Here is a 16459-nt window from a genome sequence, read left to right as displayed (position 1 = left end):
CACAATTCATTTTCTCTCGGATAATTTCCTAACATCGCTGAACTCTCTGTGTATATGAAAGCCGTAGCAATGTTATCTGCCGGTTCTGCCTACTTTATGAACCATGTTAAATTCCCGGCCACGCTTTGCCTCCGCGCGGCTATCACCTACTTCTTATTAAGGTAATTAGCATGTTGCACATTGCAAATGTATTTTTCTTGTGGAAATCATCTTGTAACCTTTCGTCCCGACAAGAGATAAGACGATGGCAACCAATGTGTAACCTCCTCGTCCCTCGAGAGCGTAAGAAGTCGCTGCCTCCTTCATCGCTAATAACCCTATCCAATGTACAGAGAGGAGATAGGGAGGCGGCAGAATGAGGTGAATATTTCCGATTTGCGCCGTATTGCCCCGGGATTTTGGTGCACGCAAACGGATTGTGTCGCATCGGCGCTGGCTTTCACGCGACAGAAATGGGCGGGCGTGGCCGTTGGACAACCCAACGGATTTGGAAAAACCGCGGAATTTAAAAAAGAATTTGTGTCGCAAGATCAGCACTTACATACACCGGGACAAACAAGGAGAACTCCGGCGGACTTCGGCGCAGCAGCGACACCTGTCATCAGAGTTTTTATAGTAAAATTGGCTTTGCCAAAAAAATTATAAGATAGGTCACAGTTTACTTTTCTCTATGCAGAGCTGGGTCCCAAGTCCATGGGAGTGGCCAGTGAGGAGTGGCCCCTTTATGATGCATTGATATCAAACAAAAAACCTCCCATATCTCCTCCCTCCACTGCATACATATCTGCTTCACTCCTCATTGGCCACTCCCACGGCGCTAGGAACACAGCTCTGTATGCAGAGAGGTAAACTTTGATGTAACTTACAGTATCTTTTTTCCATATTATAATAACTCTTTGGCAATGTGTACAATATTCTTTATGGGGGCAAGGAGGAGCCAGAGAAAGGATTCCTGATGACAGGTTCCCTTTAAGCAGTTTGTGTAAATCAGCTTTCTGTTCTGTATCCACTGATAGCTGAGAGATAAAGGAACCTGATAAAGTGTTTAATGACTCCAGTTTCTGGATAGCCTAACAACCCTAGAAAGCTGAAACATTAAAGGGAATATCATATAGGTATGGAAAGATTTAATCATTAGCCTCCTTATCTGTCTGAAGTGGACGGAGCTCAGAACACTTTCAGATACACTGCTCACCAAAAGAGAGAAAGCAAAAAAAAGACACAGAGAAGCTGCTTTAGTTGATGAAGTGTATTGCAAAGTTTACTATTGCTTCAATAATTTAGTTACTCTTTAAATCCTAACAAGGCTTTTGTGAACGTACCATCCTATTGGCTTAACTGTTTTAGTGGAAAAACATGCATTTTGAACGGGGTCCTATTTCTGTTACAGGGTGGCTTAGTGGTTAGCACTACAGCCTTGCAGCGCCAGGGACCTGAGTTCATGTCCCGGGGTCAACATCTGCAAAAAGTGTGTTTGTTCTCTCCGTGTTTGCGTGGGTTTCCTCCGGGTCTTCCGGTTTCCCCTCACACTCCAAAAACATACTGGTGGGTTGATTAGATTGTGAGCCCAATTGGGGATAGGGACCAATTTGACAAGTTCTGTGCAGCGCTGTGTAATCTGTGTGCACTATATAAATAAAGGAATTATTATTATCATATTGGTTTCTCGGCAGCACGTCTACTGTATTACACAAGGCTCATTAAAAATGAATGCTCTGGGTTCTCCAGACTGTAAAATATCTAAACCCGAATTCCCTCTTTTAACAAAATCGGGAGTGATGAGAGGAACCGCGCTCTAAAAGAAAGAGGTAAATATCCGTTGTTTCTTATTTTTACACCACTTGTGGCAAATTATCAATTCCAGATAACCCCCATTCAAATATTTGATAGTAAATTTTTACAATCAATACAGGTCTAACTGTTAAATATCCACAAATGAGAACTTATCGGTTGTCAGATTCACAGTTTGAGGTTTTTTTCTATTAGTTTTAATACATGAACCTATAAAGAGTGAGGAGCTAGTTTATCAATGTTAACCAATTCACGAAAATGAAGAGCAAGTGCAACGGAGCGATGAGTTGGGTTTAGTGATGGATTGACTTTGGCGGGATAGCATGTTCCTCCTACATGTAATCAGTGCTCTTTGACCTGGGTTGTTTTATGCAGGTGTAAGCTGGATGGAAAGTTGTCGGCACTGTGTATGATAAATATGTAGGTTACATGGCACAGATAAAGTGGAGGTGACAGATTATCTACAGCTGAATTGATTTTGCACTCCAAGTGAAGTATATTAATAACAGCTCTGTTCTCATTGTCATCTGGGGAATAATGATAAAAACTATAAAAAAAAAAAAAAATCTGGGAACAATATATGTAATTCAAACAGATGGGGCTCCTGTCACTTTTTGTTATTAATGCCATCCCCCGTCAACAAAATCAATCCAAGCATATAAGTGGCACGGGGCTGCTGATAAGGCATTGTAAAGATTAGCCTATCTTGTCTCCACTAATACATAATCTATATACAGTGAGTGTTCTTATTTACCACTGGCCTTTCCGCATTGATCAATTTTACATAATTGGTAATATAGGGGCAGATTTATCAAACTGCCTAAGAGTAAGAATGTGCTTAGTTTCCCATGGCAAGTGGAGCTATAATTGTTAGTGCGGGCAACTAAGCACATTCTTACTCTTAGGCAGCTTGATAAATCTGCCCCTATATTATCAATATATACTGAAACAAAGACAGAAAAAAAAATCATCTGCCTTATGCTATATGTAAATAATTTTTTCTCCATACCAGAAATTTGCTTGAGCTTAAAGAAAAGTACAGAGACCAGATTTTGAATTTCTGGGTAAGTGTTCCTCTCTCACAGCAGAAATCCCAGGACAAGCTTCAGCAGCTAAATTGTAAGTCAAATTTCTGAATTTAGGTACCTTCTCTATCAATAGGAGATTCAGAATTCCTTAGCATAATCCATTAAATGAATTTGAACCCCAGACTTTGATTGTTTGCTTCTTCTTTGCCTCTCTCTTAGCAAAAATCCCAGCAGAACCTTCAACATAAATTAGTAGCTTAAACCCGATTAACAAAAAAATGTGCCGTGTGGTGTATGTATATAATATTTTTCATATCAGAACTTTGCTGAAGCTTTAACAAAAGTACAGAGACCAGATTTTGAATTTCTGGGTAAGTTTTACGCTCTCACAGCAGAAATCCCAGGACAAGCTTCAAAATGATTCAGCAGCTAAATTGTAAGTCAAATTTCTGAATTTAGGTAGCTTCTCTTTCAAAAAGAGATCAAAAATTCCTTAGCATAATCCATTGAAAGAATTTGAAGCCAAGACTTTAATTGTTTGCTTCTTCTTTGCCTCTCTCTTAGCAGAAACCCCAGCACAACTTTCAACGTAAAGTAGTAGCTTAATTCTGAGTAACATTTCAGAATTTAGTATTTTAAATTTCTTCTCTTTCAGAGAAGAGAAAATTCCTCATTGTAACCTATCAAATAAATTTGATGCCCTGACTTTGAACGTGTGTTTCTTCATAGCCTCTCTCTCAGTGAAAATCCCAGCAGAACCTTCAACATAAATAAGTAGCTTAATTTTGAATAAAATTTCTGAATTTTGTATTTCTTTACAGTTACTCTTTCAGTAGGTGATACCAGAAATAATCCAGCATAATCCATCAAATAAATTTGAAGCCCTGCTTTAGTTTCTTCTTTGCCTCTCTCTTAGCAGGAAATCCAAGCACAAACTTCAACATAATCTGCATCTGATTTCTCAGTTAAATATCTGATCTCTCTGTTGCTCCTCTGTTAATCGATGATCCCGGAAAATTCCACAGCATAATTCAACAAATAAATTTGAACCCCAGGCATTGATATTTTGCTTCCTCTTTGCTTCTCTCTCAGCTGGAACTCACAGCACAAGCTAACAAAAAACCTTATTCAAAAAATTGAGCAGAATAATTTCTAAATGTTGCTTTGTGGAATGGAAAACTGAACTGAACTGAGTGCTAAACATTACCCCTGCTAGAGGAGGCTTTCAGTTTGGGTACAAGTACAGACTACTATTTATATATATATATATATATACGGTCCACAGTGTCTACCCACCCCACAGTATGGAATACATAATTCTAATAGTAATGCAGAGCTGTTGTTGCAGGGACCTTAGTATCCATATCACTGTATTCCAATGGTCCTGATTATGCATCTAAAGATCCTACTCTAGTGTCTAATCTTACTGATCTAGCCAGTGCCTTCTGACCTACTTTTGAGTGTTTGACCCAACTTCATTACTGATCTCGCTACAGAGATTGTGTGACTCTGACTTTGATGCCTGACCGGTTCTGTGCTGATGACCTACCCTTCATCTTGTCACTGCATGATTACAGTCTTATCACAGCTATGTCTTTGAAGACTGAAAACTATGACCTTCATATTTCTCATAGAAAAACTGCATACTGTGGGAGAGTGTAAGAGAGTATGCTCCTCTAAGTTTTATTACTGTCTAGCTTTGGTATTACAAAAATTCATTTTTAAAGGGAAAAGGCAACATTAAAGGGAACATGTCACCAGGAATGTCATATTTAGCTGGTGACAGGTCCCAATAGCATTTAAAAATGCCTTTGTCAGCATTCTAAATTATTTCAGTAGTTTATATAAGTTTAATTTACATTACCTGGCTCCCTGCCAGCAGCATGTGGTGAGTCCTGAGGACAGCTGAATCCTGCGTCAGTCTTCACTACTCTACACTCATCCAGTTGGATGGTATGGAGAAGAGGAAGAATGTATGAGGAGACACAGGAACACACAGGTTGCAGCTGCCCCCACCCAGGACTCAATACATGCTGCTGGCAGGGAGCCAGGTAATGTGAAATTGTGTCCTGTCTGTTATTCTGTTATATACCTTTTAAAAGTGGAAAGTAGCATGTAGTAAGAACTCCTTATCGCCTGTTTCATGGGTGGTTAGGTCTGACCAACTGGTGGGATGATGGTGTCCCTACAAGGGCAATGTTCCTCAGTAGGGTTGACAGTGTAGAAAGAGACTCCCTTGTCAATGTGAGTGATAAGATCCAGTTATCAATTTATTTCTAGGAGGAATAAAAGGGGAGCAGCACTTTACAGTCCTAAGAAAAGATTCTCTGGAACTGCTTGGAGAACATTCCTAGTCACATTAATGTATCAGCAGAGACTACGAGTCTCCTTTAAATCTCTATATCTGTATCAGAAAATTAAAGCTCTAGAGAGCAGATGAAATCTGACAGACTGCAATATACTTAAAGTTAAGAACAGAAATGCCGTATTTAATGACAACATCTGATACAGTGTCTGCAATTTGATAACTAAACCACTTATTAGCGTGCGCCACACTCCACCTTCACTTTCTCGCTGTGAATACATAGTGTGTAGGTGTATGCAGATTTCCTGCACAGTATGTTCTTATCTGAGCTCCTGTAGCAGGAGGCATCATCCAGATGGACAGTTTTCGTCGGCACATATTTCTGGCGGTTACATAATTTAGATGGTCTTTTAATATTTTCCTAAAATACCTTTCTATCCGGTTTATGCAATACCAAAAAGTTGTATTAATGTATGTGCGCACGTGCGCTTACGGCTCGTGTATACACGTGGAAACTTTAGCAACTTGGACTGTACGAGAACTTAAGGGGGGTAGGAGATTTATTGAGATTTACAAATTATGTCCCTGGTTAAATTTTAAAAAACATTGTCCTTATGTTCTTATTGAATGTATATACCACTTACAGGCAACCAGTCAGCTCTTGGGTTATATAGAAACTAAACATATGGGGGCACATGTATCAGGGCTTGTGCGCTTAAAAACTGGTGTACGAGCCCTACTTCCCCAAGTGGGCCGGAGGTGGTGTGGGTCAGCACACTGCTTATAGACTGTGGCTGTGGCCAATCTATCACAAATTGGCCCATTGGCAAAATGCTGCCGCCCTACAGAATTTGTCAGGAGGGCCTCCTGATAAACCAGACAGGTGCAAGAGTGTGGGATTTCGTCATATTCTGGGACACTTAGCAGAAGCGTATTATAAATATACCCCATGGTGTTGCATCACATGCGTGCCTTGGGGATACCTGTGGCCCAAATGCAATAGAATCTTTATTTACATTTTTATACAAATTGCCATTTTGGTGCACATTGGGCGTGGACGAGTAATCTGGTGCACCCTTGCTTGTCCAGATTTGCTATTCAGCATTTACCGATCAGCTTCCCTGGTAAACTGAGCAATAGAAGGTGCACTGGACCTCATGACCCACTATTTGGGCACCAAAATGCTCTTTTTATTAGTTTAAAGATGTTAATTATAGGATTGTCTACATTTCTCCTATAATACCTGGTTGTGGTGTGAATTATGGATGATCTGTTGGATCTTTTGGAAGCCAAAGCAACTGCCGCTTGGCCATGCCTAATTATTTTAAAGAATTCTTTGATACATAGACGATGGATTTCTGGAGCCCCTCAGGCTCATTTGCATAGTTTTTAAAGCATATTTTCTTAAAAATCAAGGGCATAGGAAGTTAAAAGAAGAGCAGATCCTGATAAAGGGGGCACACACCAGCATGAATGTGTATTTGGTTTAAAATCCATGATCCTGAATGGTAGATTTCCTTTTAACTCCTAGGGGACCACTGATTGGATGGGAAAAAAATTGAATGCATGCTCATCCCTCTCCAACAACCGGTTCCGGCCTTGTTCAGCTAACTCCAGTTTTTGAGTCTGGCCGGAAGTTCTGGGGGAATCAGCATATAATTGACCTCCTCCGAAAGTCTCCTGGAGGACTAAAGTGATTGTCCAAGGAGGGGACTTGGCTTAAGTAGGTCGTACGATTCACAGGAACCTCTGGTCATTCGAAAGTCTTAAAATCAGAATTACCCAGAAGCGGTGTCACAATATTGTATTCAATAAGAAATTGGGCCCTTTAATCAATTCAAGGTTAGAATTGACTCGTCTTTATGCACAATTATACACAATATAAAAAACCAGCAAATTATCTCTGTATTTTAAAATTCTATCTGTATAACGGGATACACACAAGGAACTGGATAAACAGTGCGCTATGTGTCTAAATACATACATAGATGCAGTACAAGTTCATACAAGTTCATATACATTGAGTTTCTCGTTGAATAAACATCCGGTACGGTTAGTCGCCCCGGTACGCTCCACATTGATTCATTAGTCTATTCTGTTGACATAGAAATGTGCATGAAAATGTAATTACTGTTCATCATGGAGATAATTTGCATCAGACGTCTGTTATTTGTTACATCCTAAATCTTCATCTCTCATTTGCACTAATTACCAACATTCCGATGTCACATGGCACATACCAACCCGCACACCAGCGCCCCGCGCCAAAGTGACTAGGCGATAAATCAAGGGAGACGTGTTAGCATACTCACCCCTAACAAGCAGTTCTGCCTCATCGGATACACTGTCAGCCGTAGTCTGCACCCTGCAGCCATATCTCCCAGCATGCACCAGGAGGATGTTTCTAATCATTAAATCAGCCGATGACGCTTGCTGGAAGAGAAGTGAATGCCCAATTAGATGCATTATAAATGTAAATATCTACGAATGTCAAGTGCGGCATAAAATGTTGTAGGGATTGATAGCTCGGCAATCATTTTATCATAAACAGTTAAATTATGGAGTTGTATAACAGTTTCTTCACACCGGGCCAGATGTGTTGTATTTTTGACAAGTTTGCGAAATATTGCAAAAAAATTAATAAAAATAAATAAGATGAGCAGAAGAGACAGTGGTTCTGGTGCTGTACATCCCCGATCCAGCAGGTGCAACTACAATACAGCCCATTTGATTGGTGGCTTGGACAAGCGTGGTACTACGTAGGGTACTCCTTTAATCTGCTGTATGTGAGGTTTATGGGCAGGGACGGATTAAGACGACCAAGAGTCCTCATCTGTGTGAAAATTGTGGGAAACTACTAGTCTAATTATTTAATGCCATTTACTCTCTTTATATGGTACTAGAATCAAGCTACTAGGGATAGGACAGGGGTATCTTCTGACGATTTTTAATTCTGCAGTTTGAGGACCTTTGGAGGACCTTCCTGGAATAACCCTTGTATGTATATATGTGTATTAAAAGATTGAGGATTAAATGACTGTAAGTCTTTGCCTTTATTATCTTTAAAGGGAAATATCAAACTTTGTGATTGGTTCTGATGGTCCCCATAGAAACCTCAGGCCTCGGGCGGCCGCCCAAGCCGCCTATATTATAATCCACTACTGTTTCTGGGTATGAGACTCCCAATGATTACAGATTTTACATATCCTTCCTGTACATAAACTTGCCCAGTTTCTTTAGATCCGCCCCTGCTTAAAAGATCCTTCATTCTAATTGGCTGAGCTAAATGCCCAAAAAATATTCTCACTAACAATGGCTAAAATGAACGTACAAATGATTTCTGTGGGTTTTTTTTAATGGCTACTAAATTAATAACAGTATCAGACAGGGGAATGAATACTTGGTAACCCTGATAGCTACATGTAGAAGGTAAAGAAGACACCTTTCTTGTTAATTATGAATTATTACTTATTAATTATGAAGAAAATTATGCAGTGAAATGTGAAGCATGAAATGGGCGCACCAGGTGCTCTCAGTAACCAATTATAGCTCAGCTTTAATTTTACCAGTGCTCATGAATATTTTAAGGGGGAGCTGTAATTGGTAAGGACATTCTAAAACTTAGACAGCTTGATAAATCTCCCACGCGGAATTGGGCAAATGAACTGATAACTGAAAGCAAGATGAATTTAGAAGTAACTAATACATTTTCAATAAACTGTGAAAGCAAAAATGTTAAAAAAAAAGAAGTCGAAACTTTCAACGTCCAACAGATTCATGGGCAAAATTATAATAATTTAAGTGCAACGGGCACACGATGTGTGCCCGCCGTACCGTAGCGCTGCTCAGCCCCGCCCCCTTCTCCATAGGGATATATATATGGTGCATAGCGCCGTATTCCGGGGAAATAAAGGACATGTCTTATCTTTCTCCTGGATATGGGACGGTACGGTGCCGCACGTGTACCATGCCCCAAGGCGCCGTGCGCCCATTGCCATCTATGGGGGACATATATACGGCATATATACGAAGTAATTACAATTTACATGGTAAAAGGAAGCGTCCAATAAGAAAAAACATGTTACATCCTGCCACACACAGTGTAATGCCCCTATGTGGCAAGTCGCTCAGCAGCTGTACTTCAATAGAATTGGATCCTAAATTGAAGTACAGCTGCTGAGCGACTTGAATTGGATCCTAAAAAGTTTTAAAAAATAGAGAAAAAAAATGATACATAAGGCAAATGTCACACGGAGACATCTGGAAAACAAAGATGCATAAGGTGCACTGTACAAGGTGCAGACCAAGGTGTGCTTGACAGCAAAAGACAGCAAAAGTCTCAGAAAAGTCGCAAAATGACAAAAAGTCTCAAAACTGAAAGAATAAAAAACCCAGCAGAAATAAAGATACTTGTCCCGCATTGTGTATGTGTGAGGATGCACACTACAAGGTCACGATAGGTGAGGTCTATGGTGTCACTCTGCCATGACAGCTTCTCCTCTGTAGATGTTCCTGATCTCCGGTGAATACAAAAACTGTGAAACTAATACAATGGTTCAGGGCCATTAAATGCTTCCAGATTAGCACACGTGTAGAAACTGTCAGTGACACATGTCCGATCAGCTGAACCCGTGATACAAGCCTCATGTAACACTTTTCCCGTTAACGAGTGACACAACGCTCCGAGTCAATTAGTCAGTAACAATAAGTGGTGATTCCTAATTAACTGAAGATAGCAGAGGCGGCCTTGTTATCATGTGAAGAACCCAACAGTGAATGACCCTGTAGATGTCTGTACATGCTGAATGTGTGGATCCAGAAATAGTGGGGGAGGAGCCATCACCGGTTTCATATACCTGCACAGCAGCAATCATTAATGGTCATAGAGGTGGTCATCAACACATGCTTGTTATACAGTACAGTACACTGACAAGCAACACAAGAGAAACAAAGATTTCCAAGTTAAATAAGAAAATATAGGAAGTTCAAGGATGCAGCAGAGCTGTGTTTGTCCCTTTATATTGAAACGGGGACACTTTATGTAGGATTGAACAGGATTATTTACTCTCTTGCAGAGCCTTGAGAAAGGATCCTGAATAGGGTCAGAAATGTTGCACTTATGTAAATAAAGCACCCACTCATTTTTTACACCAAGTCTCATTTTTCTTTGGAGTTAGATAGATAGATGGACAGACAGATAGATAGATAGATAGATAGATAGATAGATATGAGATAGATAGATAGATAGATAGATAGATATGAGATAGATAGATAGATAGATAGATAGATAGATAGATAGATATGAGATAGATAGATAGATAGATAGATAGATAGATAGATAGATAAAGTTTAGGAAGAGGCAGCACTCCAAAAGGTAGTTTCAAAAAAGTGGGGTGTCTTTATTCCATGAGCGACGTTTCAGCTCCTTACGAGCCTTTTTCAAGCATGGTGAAAGGAGGCCAGCAATCAAACATATAAAGGCCTGCTATGCATTTCATTGGTCCACATGGACCTGTCCATGGGTCCATGTGGACCAATGAAATGCATAGCAGGCCTTTATATGTTTGATTGCTGGCCTCCTTTCACCATGCTTGAAAAAGGCTCGTAAGGAGCTGAAACGTCGCTCATTGAATAAAGACACCCCACTTTTTTGAAACTACCTTTTGGAGTGCTGCCTCTTCCTAAACTTTATACTGCAGTCCCCCTGCCTGGGGACTTACGGACTTGCACCCACCGGAGTTGCTGTGCTGCTCTAAACTTTCCTTTTTCTAGATAGATAGATAGATAGATAGATAGAGAGAGATATGAGAGATACATATATAAAAATACCCCTGCCAATACATATGTTGGCTGGTAGTTGTGAATAGCGCCCTCTCCAGGTTAGGAGCTGTCAGAGGGAGTCATGAACTCTTTAGTAAGTTTCTAGTACTGGGTCATTATGTAATTGCAGCTATAAACTCTGCTTAAACAGGCAATAGTTAAATGGGTATAAGATGTTATCCAATTGTGTGGCTGTATTGTAAACTGGAGTGTGAATGGAGAGGTGCTACCACCTGACCAGGTGGAGTATAAAACCCCTGGGCAGTGGATGCACAGGCCTCTTTACCATCAGGTCTGAGTGAAGAGAGAGACCATGTTTAGTACACCTTCAGTGCTAACACAGAACCCAATCTCAGGACCAGAGTCAGGAGACTTTAATCCAGAGCTGCAGCTTCCACAGTTTGGACACAGCTTCATCTAAATTCTCCCAGTCTGCATCTAGTACCAGACTGGTGCTTTTTTCCTGAGAACCACTCTCCATGACCACTCCAATACCAGAATCTGTTGTTGACCGTTTAGGCCTGTTGCCTACCTGTTGTTAAATAAAGAACCGTGAGTTGTTTTGCACAATCTTGCCTCCGTCTGATCCCTGGAGACGGCTGTCACCACCACGGGCTTCCCAATCCATTACCCAGGGACTTATCTTACAGACACTCAGGGGTTGCCCCAGGGAGAACCAGTACCACAGCCTCTCCCTAAATAGTTCTTGCACACACCACCTGCTGGAGACCTGCCAGGCTGTAGGGCAGCCCTCCGGTCCCATTACCAAGCACAGTGACATCAGAGCGCACTAGGCTGTAGCCACCAGCCCCTCTGGTATTCTGGGCCCCAGCTGCCTCCAGGTCCCAAGAGAAGGCTAGGCCCCAGTGGGGGATGTTGCAGATAGATAGATAAATAGATAGAGCGATAGATGTAAGAAATAGATAGATAGATAGATAGATAGATAGATAGATAGATAGATAGATAGATAGATAGATAGATAGATAGATAGATAGTAAATAGTCTTGTAATCTATTTATTCCACTGTAATACCTACTACAATGCTCTGGTTACTGCCAAATCCTTGACCTTCTTTTTAGCATTCGTCATTAAAACTTCACTTGTTGCAGACAATGTCCTGACACCATTTAAGACATTTCCCCAGTGTGTGAGTTGCAGAGATTGCAGGTTACATAATAACTTTGTGAGCAAATGCTACAAAAACGCTAAAAATACTCGTCGCGGCATGTCATATACATATAATTTGGAGCAATCAAATGTCTGAAGAAATGCTGATGAGATTAGACAAGAACATTACAGTTCCCCTACGTAGGAGATTCTGGAGGGCTGAATAAAAGGTGACATTATCAGTAATTATGAGGCGCTCCCTGGCCGGGGTGACATGTCTACAGAGTGATGGCGTCTTGAAAGGCTACTGAGAAGACCTGCCATTGCCGTCAAATCTTCCCTATAATTAAACATTTCTCGGCTGCTGAGTAATCTCTCCGGCTCGTCTTTGTATGAATTGACTTCAACCTTCACTTTCTAAAGAAAAATCATTTTTATAAAAAAAAAAAATAAAAAAAAAATTGTTTGCCATTCCCTGTTCAGAAAAAAAATAAATAAAAAAAATCTGAGAAATGAATCTTCAGCAGAACCTGAAATAGTTCCTCAATCTTTTATCTTTGCTATCTGTCACTTTCACCTGTACGGAGGATTTTTTTTCTCTCTCTCTCTGTGCTTTATGATGAAGACCAGATTGAATTCATATTTTGGAACACAAACAAAATGACTTTTCTCGCCCCCCTCCCTGGTTTCGCAGCTGGAAAGATTTCGAAAAATAACAGAAGGTGCAAAAAGTCACTTACTTACTGCTAAATCCACATATTTATCACACAGTATCAAAACAAGAGTTGAAAGGTGACGCCACTCCGAAGACTCCATACACTCCGCGAGGAGATCTCATTTTACGTCCAGTATTTTTGACCATAAATTGACCAACAGAGTTGACCCAAAAGTTGACTCAAAACCTAAAAGCTTTCTTACAGTCTATTTCTCATCTATAACATTGTGTTGTGCGTAAAATTGGAAAACTAGGCCCTCCCTCAAAATATATGGGGGATACCGGAAGCTCTAAAAATATTTTTACTTTTCTGTTTGTGTTTATTTTTTGCAGTTGCACATTTGTCATGCTTTCTCCTTAGCTCGGGTGCACTGGTTTTCCTGATTTGTGCCTAATTCCTCTTTGAACTGCACCTGTGACAGATGTTGACACATGATGTATCACAGATTAGTGCCAAAAAGTCAAAAAAAAGTCACAAATATTAACAGTTTTTGGATAGGTTGCACTAAAAGTTGCACAAATTTCTGAAAAATTTGCACAAAAAAAAAAAGCAGGGCCTATCAAATGGAAATCAGCCCAAGGATAAATCAAAGTGCAGAACTGTTAAAAAATAAAAACAGGCACAAATTGCTGGACTAAGATACATAAGATACATCTGCCCCCTTATTTTCAACCTGCTCTGGAATGTCTCAGTGTCCAAAATGCCCAAGACCTTACATTGATTTCAGGGACAGATTAAAGGGGTTACCCAAAGGTACATGGGATAGGTTACCATTAAGAGATCATTGAGGGAGATGACCCTGCACTTCGCCCTTGAATGGAGCTGTCTTCCAGTTTTGCCCAATGTTTAATAGGTATTTCTGGAACAAAGTTTGGGTGTTAGATATTACACCTATCACCTATGGAGAGGCAATGGATATATAGTCAAAATAAACTCTTTTAAAGATGAGAGAGCCCACAAAAAAAAAAGTAGGTGGAGGACTACATTCTACTCCTGGGACCAAGACACCACCCGAAACCACACATGGAGGAAGGGGCCCTCTAGACTCTTGGTCTTATCCATTGAAACATACTGTACAGAAACAATTGAGTAAATCCTTTAGAGAGAGCCAGCCAGATACCTAGCTACCATTTATTTGCTTGTAAAAATAAAGTGACCACCAGACCTTCGGGTAGAGCAAACATGGAAGGAGGATTCCTGGTAGGTACAACCTACAAGTTAAATGGTGGGACTGGAAGCAGTGGACTTCTGTGATTCCACTAGGCAGCCATTACTACTCTTCTGATTATAGTTTTACACTTGGATTTGTTTCCACCTCAGTTGACTAAATTTTGATGGACTGTGCCAGTCTCAAACCATTAATCTTTGTGAAGGTTGAGTGGCCGACTCCTACGAATATTGGGGGTGTCAAGACTAATAGAGTTACCAGTCTCTGGAAAATATAAATAAAGAAATTGTTATTATTATTATTATTATTATATCCCCTCAGGCGCACTTCCGAGGTAGGTTCCGATTTATTACTATAAAAAAAAATACTAACACCATTAAAAACGGGGATGAATTCAGACTATAGACTACTAGTTTAAAGAGATGCGCTTCGGGCCTGTACCTGGTCCATCATCAGTCATACATATTCACAACCTGGTTTCGGGGCCCGAAACGCTTCTCTGTAAACTATTTTCTATATAGGGGATTGTTTGGGTCTATGAAATCATCCTCCATTGATATGGTTTTAATAGTTTTTTTTATAAAAATAAATCAGAACTCACTGATTTTTTTCTAGTGGCTGGTAATTCTATTAGTCTCGACAACCCCAATACTCAGTCCGACCCGGATGCGACGGGACCTACAATCAGACGGCCCTGATTATATAAGTGCGCTACAAGTGTGGTTGTGACAAAATCAAAACCAAAATGGTGAGCAAAATATTTTCACCTACCTATTCACTGATATTTGATTAATCTACTACACAAGAAGCGCTTGTCCTCTCTATATCTTCCTTTCTTTCTGTAAATTTCTACCAACTTTTACGAAACAGATGCTGAATGCTTATAGTAGAGGGTGGCTCATCAATAAAACCAGAAAAGACTATTGAAAGCTTTTAGAGAACTCATTACCAACATTTTCATCAGAGAACCAATCACCAATATGTTTACCACTAAACAAGCAGGAGCCTGACATATCCTTTTTATCATTCTTTTAAAATCGTCCTAAAAAAATGTTACATGCAAATGATCTAAAAAGAGTAATATACTGCATCAAAAGAGTCATTTCTTGCCTGAGGTGAGTCATTCTTAGAATCGTGAGGCGGAACATCACATTCGGCACTGCTATCTTGGTATGAAAACCATGCTCCTGGTGCTGTTTTCCAGATAAGAATTTAAGATTTAAAACGCACCAGGATTGTGGTTGGTTAAAAACCCGAAGATAGTGGGGGCAAATGTGTGAGAATCTCAGCTTTAAAAGGACACCAGAACTATGGTTATAGGTGCATTTGGAAATCTGAAGTATGGTTCGTGATACTTTTGAATTGACCATTCAGCCTCTTTGCGTGATTTATCCTCTTTGGTAACCATGTAACGTGAAGGTAATTTCATTTCATCAATTTTTAACAAAAAAAGGATATTTCATAAAGTTAGCATTTAAAAAGCAGGGGAAAGGATTCCTTTAAATATTCACAAAATAAATGTAGAGTACTAATGAAAATGGCGGCGTTTAGAGTGTTGTCGTGTTCCATAATGAAAGCCGCCGCTAAATTGTATACCGCAAATAAAAAAGAACAACAACAAACATTGCAATAATTGTAAGACTCGTATGTGGTAGTCAATGAAGAAGTGACAAGGCGGATTTTTCCATGCTGGTATAATGATATTCCGCCAGTAATAATGTCCTTCCCCTGCTGGTTAAAACACTTATAGTCACAGATTATCGCAAATTGTAGCAGTGATTGAACATTTTTGCTATGCAATAATAAAAAGCTATTTATTCTGACTCAATGGCAACTTATAAAAAAAAAAACATGACAGCTCTGTATTTGTTTTTATCTTGATCTGTGTTATTTTGTGAAACTATCATTTCAGTAGAAAATCCAATAAACGTACAATTTTGAAAAACTAATTTTTTTTTTTTTTAAGGTCACAAGGTCATGGTAAGTTATGGTGGGATTCAAACATGGCAGATTTGTTGCAAAAAAATATTTCTTCCATTGGTTCTGAGTTCTTTTGACATCTATAAGACTGTGGTGTTGGTGTTTTATATGTAGATGCTCAGTGGTACCTGACGATGAAGAGAAGCCCCGCCTCCATAGTCTGATCTGGGGTGTAGATTATGGGTGGGAATATTGAGCTCTTATTAGGGGTCTTAATATTTTGTTGTTAATTATGGGGTCTAGAGTCTAAATGTTAGGGTTTTGCCTATGGTGTGGACTAGGTTCTGAGTATTGAGGTTCTGATTATGGAGTCTGAACTATGGGATATTGGTTATGGTCGGGTGCCTGAATATTATAGGTTGGTCATGTGGTATGAATGTTAAGTTCTGGTAAGCTCTGTGAATATTTGGTTGAGAATTATGGGGTCTAGAGTCTAAATGTTAGGGTCTTGCCTATGGTGTGGACTAGGTTCTGAGTATTGAGGTTCTGATTATGGAGCCTGAACTATTGGATATTTATGGTCAGGTGCTTGAATATCATAGTT

At 39.8% G+C, this 16459-nt stretch overlaps 1 protein-coding gene across 2 annotated transcripts in view; it reads right to left on the bottom strand.

The window, feature by feature from the left end:
* The window catches only part of CNTN5 (contactin 5), an 860183-nt gene that overhangs the window by 77109 nt on the left and 766615 nt on the right, over window positions 1–16459 (bottom strand). For both annotated transcript variants that reach the window (XM_072134178.1, XM_072134179.1), the window contains one exon: window positions 7437–7557. In XM_072134178.1, the coding sequence (XP_071990279.1) occupies window positions 7437–7557 (121 nt within the window). The remainder of the gene's footprint in view (window positions 1–7436; window positions 7558–16459) is intronic.

Source organism: Engystomops pustulosus, chromosome 2 (assembly GCF_040894005.1).
Source record: "Engystomops pustulosus chromosome 2, aEngPut4.maternal, whole genome shotgun sequence".
Lineage (NCBI taxonomy): Eukaryota > Metazoa > Chordata > Amphibia > Anura > Leptodactylidae > Engystomops > Engystomops pustulosus.
Note: the sequence above shows the minus strand (reverse complement) of the source record. Positions and strands in the feature narration are given on the sequence as shown.